At 45.6% G+C, this 6,987-nt stretch overlaps 1 protein-coding gene across 1 annotated transcript; it reads right to left on the reverse strand.

The window, feature by feature from the left end:
* Positions 1-79: 79 nt before the first annotated feature.
* On the reverse strand, positions 80-5,907 carry B3GNT9 (UDP-GlcNAc:betaGal beta-1,3-N-acetylglucosaminyltransferase 9). Its single transcript, XM_035119554.2, has 2 exons — positions 5,585-5,907; positions 80-1,796 (listed from the first exon to the last, which is right to left on the reverse strand). Exon 2 carries the CDS (start codon positions 1,724-1,726, stop codon positions 491-493), a length of 1,236 nt encoding a protein of 411 aa, XP_034975445.2. The 5' UTR covers positions 1,727-1,796; positions 5,585-5,907; the 3' UTR covers positions 80-490.
* Between the last annotated feature and the right edge of the window lie 1,080 nt (positions 5,908-6,987).

A 6,987-nucleotide genomic window follows, 5' to 3' on the forward strand; every position in this document is an offset into this window, starting at 1 on the left:
TGAGGGATCAAATCTTGCACTTCATGTACACCAAAGTCTTTACAACCTTTGCAGACCTTTCTAAACATATGTACCGTATTTGCATGGGTGAATTTTGCAGTCTTTCTTTGAGCATATTCTGAGCATATGTATTTCGTATGTTTGGACCTCTGGGAGTTATGCTTGTTAAGTGTAGACAGTACTGAACTAGAGGAACCACTGGTCGGACTTCGTAGAAGACAGCTTGCTTCGCCCCTATGTTCCTAAGGGCTGCTTCTGTGATTGCAAACTCATTGTGAGCAAACAAAGGGAACTACATTGGATTCCACTCCATATATTTTCACCACTAATACAACTGCAGAAATTAGGGTTGGCTTAAACAAGCATTTCCATCACTTGATATCTCCGCCTAAAACACTGTACCTAGGTTTCAAGCAATGTCGGATGATGTGCAAGTCGCATCAGCAGTGCTAGGCCTGTGTGATGTTCCTTCACTCATGCAAGTCAATCCTTATGTCGCATAATCTTTGGTAGGCTCTTTAGTTTTGATTTTCCACCGGAAAGCCTTCTTTACATGCTTCTTTTGGGTGCAAGAGAGCCGTGGGTTGTGCAGCAGGTTCCACATTAGCCAGATTTCAGCTCCCTTCAGGCTGTGGACTACCATGAGATCTTTGTAAAAACAAGGATCAAAGGTCTGCAAGTTTGGAGCAGCAGAGGGCTTGGTTATTCCAAATGTCTTGAACCCTTCGTGCATGGTGGGCTTCAGGTTGATTCTTTGTAAGCACATGCCTAGGAAGACATCATCAATAGGAAAGAGTTCTACCTCCCCACAAGCCTGAGAGAGTTTCTTCATGGTGCTGCTGGAAAGTAAGAACCCGCCACCCCCAGCATAGGCTGGATACATGCTGAGCCCATACATGGTCTCCGGAATGTAGTATTTGCTCTTGCGGATTCGGATTGGGTGCGCATTATAGATGATGTCCCCAACAAATAGGTCATCGGATGGATCACGCCTCTCCAGGAAGTTGACAATGTTTTCCACGTTGACGAAGACGTCGGCATCGCCTTTGAATATGAACTTAGTACTGAAACAAAACTCATGAGCCCAGTTTAGGAAATGTATCTCCTTCAAGGTCAAATTGAAGAAAGTGTCAAGGAAGTCCCACAACAAGATGTCTCGATACATCTGGCTCTCCTGATGAACAAGACTCTCCCACGCTGGCAGCGCCGTTTTGTTCTTTGGGACCCCCAGGAGGAAAACCCTTTGCACCTGCGCCCCATTGACCAGCCCTTCTCTTCCCCAAGTTTTCCGTACAATCTCCCGGCGGTCAAAGTCCTCTACCAGTGACTTTATGGCGATGAGCAAGAAGGGGCCCCCTGGGTTCCTCTTGCATTTCTTTGGCTGGTTAATGAGAAGGTCAAACTTCCGGTTGTCTTTGTTCCTCAGGTAACGCTTAAAATCAAAAGCAGGCTGCGTCGAGGGGGGCAGAGTAGTGAGCATGGCATCTTGGCTTCCGCCCTCGCCAGGTTTCATTGAAGAAATCATTTTGGCCTTCTGCACTGCAGTCTGTTTCTGCAGGGCGATGGGAACGTGGAAGACCCTACGAGTCGCCACTAATGGTGGCTTCTGACCTTTCGCCTTTTCTTCTCTAAGGGAAGTGTGGCCCAGTTGAGAATAAAGTATGGTGAAAAGGACGACCACGAGGACGAGTGTGCAAATGGCATCAGCCTTGAATTGAACTCTCATTGTTCCCAGAAATCTCCACTAAGAAATATGCAGTATTGTGTTAGGGGGATTGTCTGTAGTCTACATCCATCTGCAGAGAAAAGAAACTGGAGGTCAGGGTAGAGTCTATAGCACATTTAGTTAGTTAAATTTCTCTTCTACATTTTGTTCCAAAGGAGTCCAGGATGCTAAATCACAAAACATCAAAACACTGGTTTTTGTTGTTGTTGAAGTCCATTTAATACAATTTAAAACTTCTGGAAACATTCAAAAAGGCACAGTGAATAATTTCAAGGCTGTTGAGAATATTTGAATTATCAAATGCCCAGTTGTTAGGGAAACAGATGCACCTCATGAAGAAGGGCACCCATAAATTGGAACCCTCTACCACAAAGATACTTTGGCCACCTCATGAGAAGAGAAGACTCCCTGGAAAAGACCCTAATGTTGGGAAAGATGGAGGGCACAAGGAAAAGGGGATGACAGAGGACGAGATGGCTGGACAGTGTTCTTGAAGCTACAAACATGAGTTTGGTCAAACTGCGGGAGGCGGTGGAAGACAGGAGCGCCTGGCATGCTATGGTCCATGGGGTCACGGAGAGTCGGACACGACTAAATGACTAAACAACAACAACAACAACCACAAAGACCCTCTTTTAAAGTTTAAACCCTACAAATTCACTGAGGAGGGAAAGCCAGAGTAAGTGTCACTGTCTGCCCTGGTATAAAAGGACTCAGTCAGGCCCAAACCATTGGTTGTGTACAGTTTTAATAGCTGAAGCTATTGGTGGTCTCAACCAGAGCTGGCATGAGGGGTCTGGACTGGGGGCTCCTAGTTTTAAGTTTCCTCACAATTTCACACATACATTTTAGTAAAGCTTCAAACTTGTTCCCAAGTTTTCTTTATTTCCCCCTTCCTAGAAATACATTTTGCTTTTGGTTGGTGTCTTCTTTATTGTCTTTTTTTAAAAGTCACCAGTAAGCTGCTATGGGAGCCTTTTTTTTTTAAGCTGGAGAGTGGAATACAATTTTTTTAAATAAATAAAACAGTATGTCAAGAAATCAGGTTTTTCCTGTTTAGGCCTTGTCCCCAAAGATGTCTTAATAGGTTGTGTCAGTATAGGGACAGGAGATTGGGTGTGGGGTTGACACTATATCATGGTGAATGGTAAGAACTCAGTATATGCTCAAAAAGATCTTTCCTGCCCGTCATATTACATGCAAACATTTTCTGGGACATGATGCAACTTTGTGACCCTGACTCCAGAGCCCAGCAATGTTGACTCCTGGCTCCAATTAAGTTCTGACTTGTTTTCATGCAAATTTGCCCCAGTATTATTTCAGATCTGAGATGCTAATGGCAACCTTAGAGAGAATTTCTGGCTGCTTTTCTCTATTCAGTTTCATGGACTCAGGCCTTGGAATAAGCCGTGCCGAAGATGGAAATCTACAGTTTCCATGACTTACAGATACAAGCCTGCCAATATTTAGACCAGCCATCAGCTTAATTTGCAAAAGTCAATAAAATCTGGTTGGTTCAGAACCTGTAACTTCTTTTACTTATGGGACAGGAGACCCATGAAGTCTCATTCAAACGACAAAACATCTGTTTAACAGCAACAAAATGACGACACCCCCTTCAGTAAATTCTACTGCTGAAATTTTAAAAGTTGGGGTAACCCAGAGTTGATTTCTGGGTGAATGGACTGCAAACTTAATGCAATCCTGATACTCAAAAACTAACTGCTAAGCTCAGAATTCTTTCCTTCCAAGTATATGCCTTTTGCACCAACCCCCATAGTGGATTTCAGGGAACTAGTAAAAAAAAGAGAGAGATAAAATCCCACAAGCCTGAAGCCTGCCCACTCTGAAATAGAGGGCTCTCCTCTATTAAGTAAGACCCCAGGCAGGTTATACCATTCCCCCATGGTGGGGGACGCCATTCGCCACGCAAATATAAAAATGTAAGGCAGGCACTTTGATTCTTCTGTGTGCAACAGGAAATCCCAGAAGGAAGAGAATGATGGAATGAAGCAGATCCAGATGTTCTGCTCTGCCATGACTCTGCATATCTGGCTCAAAGCAGGAGGGGCATTTGGGGGCCTTCCCAGATTTGGAGGGGAAGGGAAGGGAGCTCAGGAAATGGAAACAAATATGTTATCTACAGACTAAATTATATTCTGGCGTTAACTCCCCCAGTGACCCTGCTGTGCTCACTACAAACCTGTTCTCTGACTGGCCCTTTTGCCTCCCGTCAGCATCAAGATCTTCATGACTAAACAACAACAACATCAAGATTCCCTTCCTAAACTCCAGGCGATAACCCTAAACCCTGTTTTTCTCCTTGTTTAGCCAGATTCCTTCCAACGTGTCTTTTGGGTGGATGCCAGGTTCCGTGAAAAATGCAGGCTCTGGATAGACTGACCTGAGAGCTGTCTTGATGGGAAGGCCGCCACAGAAAACCATCGTGGTAATGCAAAAACAAACAAAAAATGCCCACTCTACTAGGTAGTAAAGGCTTTCTATGTATTCTTCCCCAACTGCCAGAAATAAAAAAGTAAACTCTTTGACAGCATCTGAATGCCAGGCAGAATGCCAGCATCGCTATATCGTCACTGCCCCTAGCAGGGGGAAGAATTCTGTATTGCAACAGCCCTTCCATAAAAAAGCAAGATATGCTACGCCTACTACCCAAATTCCTCTACAAGCACTTTTATAGTGCCTCCACTTCTGGGAGCAAAAATTGCAAGGTTAGTGCTCTGGCTTATATAGAAAGGACTCTGCACATGCCCAGAGGCCTGCCCTTACTGATAAGTGAACATGTTTCTAGAGCATGAGAAGGGAAGCTTGAAGTCTGCTCACCCTGAAAGAGAAGCACCTGGCCCTCCAGATGCTGTTGAACATCTGGATAAGGCTAACCATGACTGCTAGTTAGGATGCCTGCATTGTATACTGTCTGCAGGATCAAGAGTGACATGCCTCTGAATATGGTTCCTGAAGCACCACAGCAAGGCAGAGTGCTGCTGTGTTCAGGTTCTTCAGCATGGATGGAGGGATGTGTGTGGATTAATTGCATAGGACCCAGCCATGGGGAAACATTTTCAATCCAAGGGCCACATACCTTCATGGAAAACCACCCAGGGGCTGCTTGCCATCTGAGGACAGGGCCAAAGGCAAAAATGGACCGAGCAATGCACATAGCATAAGCTCTATTTCAGCCACACACCCCTCTCCATCCATCCTTCCAGGCAAGCGAGACACATGGTCACAATTCAAGGCTGTATTCCAGTCAGCAAAGCACTCAAGGAGGAGCAAACAAGGCCTTTGTCTCAGGGATGAATGTCCCAAGGACCAGATGGAGAGGTCCAAAGTGCTGCATCCTGGTCCTGAGGTTACTTGCTGCTTCCATAGGATGTATACAGTAGGAGGAAGCTGGCCCATGCAGCTCAATAATATATTGACTGCCAGTGGCTCTCCAGAATCTCAGAAAGGGGGTCTTTTCCCAGAGATTACCATACTTACCACGCAGACAGTTGGTGCTTAGCCACCAACCTTGGCTCTTCTTTGTTCCCCCAATGGAAAATGTGTGCGGGAGGATCTCGGCAAAAGCTGCATGCACAAACTTTCTCCCCTCCCTATATATTAACTGCAGCATTTGCACAGTCTAGCCGACACAGGTAAGGTATGCCTCTTGCAGTGAACGAGCCAGATGTGCAGACTGGGGAGGAAAAGGAGAGTTCGTTTGCTGCTTGTGAATGGCAATGAGAAATCTAACACAGGCGCAGGAAGGGTGGGGAGAGGTTTAGGTTAAAGCTGGAGGGCAGGCCAGCTCCTGTTTGCAAATGGGTCCCTGAACAAACCGAAAGGCTTGGTACTTACATCCAGTGCAATCTTGTCAGTAGCATTGCATCTCCCTTCGGTAACGTTTGGATAAAAGGTTGGCAAGTAGGCACATCTGGATCCGATTAGCTCTGGCATTCCTCAGCCTCTGATCATATAGCCCAGGAAATCCTAGCTGAGTTAAGCAATCCTGGCTCTCTTGCCTTTCTGTGCATTTTCAGGAGAAGCACCCAGTCTGTGTGCCGGATTGTGTGCAAACATGGCTGGGTCCTCCTCCTCCTCTCCCCTTGTCTTCTCTCCAAACCCTGTCTTTCTCTGTGTCTGTGTTGGCAAGAGAGCCCCCTCAGTGGTGTGTTGAGAAACGGAGCTCAGCTGGCCTCCAAGTGCTGGTCACATGACCTGAGCAGATGTTTCTGTCCAAAAAGAGTCAGGAGAGCTCTGGAGTACTACTGCTTCAGATGCATGCCAACAGCAGGGAGGGGGCGGGGGCGGAGAGGAGTTGGATGCACATGCGAAGGGTCCGTGTCTGTATGTGTTCACGCAACGACAGATTGCCTCATGAAATCTGGTCAGACTGAGCGCCATCATGTTACCACCCCAATAAAGTTAGCGCCTTGTAAAAGAGGAAATGACTAGCGTTGCAAAGTGTCGTTCCAACAAGTTCATTCTTGTATAATAGCCATTGGGATTTGGGGGATGTTGGTTAGTCTACTGACCCCACACTGAGGACAAAATGTGATGAAGTTTGCATTTAAAAGTGGACTTCCCTAATTTCCACCTTCCCAAATGATACATGAACTGGATTTTGAATCCTTCAAAATTCACATTTCTCAGAGTTTGGCAATGCACTTTTCCAGCCAAGTAATGCGTCCAAAAATGGATATGCAAGGGTGAAGTGTGCATAGATCAGTGGAAATAACATACAAAGATGCATTCTATTAAGCAAAATTGCATACCAAAATCGGCATATTAGGAGAAATTTTTATGAGGGCTTAAAAAAAAAATCGCAATCTGATATATAAATGTGGGGAGCAGGTCTGAAAAACAAGAAACCAAAATAGAAAAGATTTTTCCCTTCCCTATCCCAGAGTCTGCTTTTTCCTCCTCCTTTTTTCAGTGGTCTGTACTTTAGTTCATCAGAGCAGGCAAACTCACAGGCTGCTTCCAGCCCATGTACGGTAGTTGCTTAAGGTATCTCGCCAGCCCACCAAAAACTGGGCACGTCTTCCTTGACTCACCTTGCAAAGGAGCATCTTCTCGCTCTGGCATGCTGCTGTTGCAAGGAGGACTTAGGACTTAGGAAACAGGAAGAACTGCTTAAAGTGTCTGTTCCACCAACCATTTTATGTTGAAACTAGGTAGCAAGAAAGTGAAGGAAACTGAAATGGGCAGATTGGCCCTTCCTAGTACTAGGAGACGTGGGTGGCGTGGGTTAAACCACA

This window comes from Zootoca vivipara, chromosome 6 (genome assembly GCF_963506605.1).
Source record: "Zootoca vivipara chromosome 6, rZooViv1.1, whole genome shotgun sequence".
Lineage (NCBI taxonomy): Eukaryota > Metazoa > Chordata > Lepidosauria > Squamata > Lacertidae > Zootoca > Zootoca vivipara.

What these genes read in the sequence shown, in the direction of transcription:
- B3GNT9 (XM_035119554.2), bottom strand. Translation starts at nt 1,726, where the DNA reads ATGAGAGTTCAATTCAAGGCTGATGCCATTTGCACACTCGTCCTCGTG.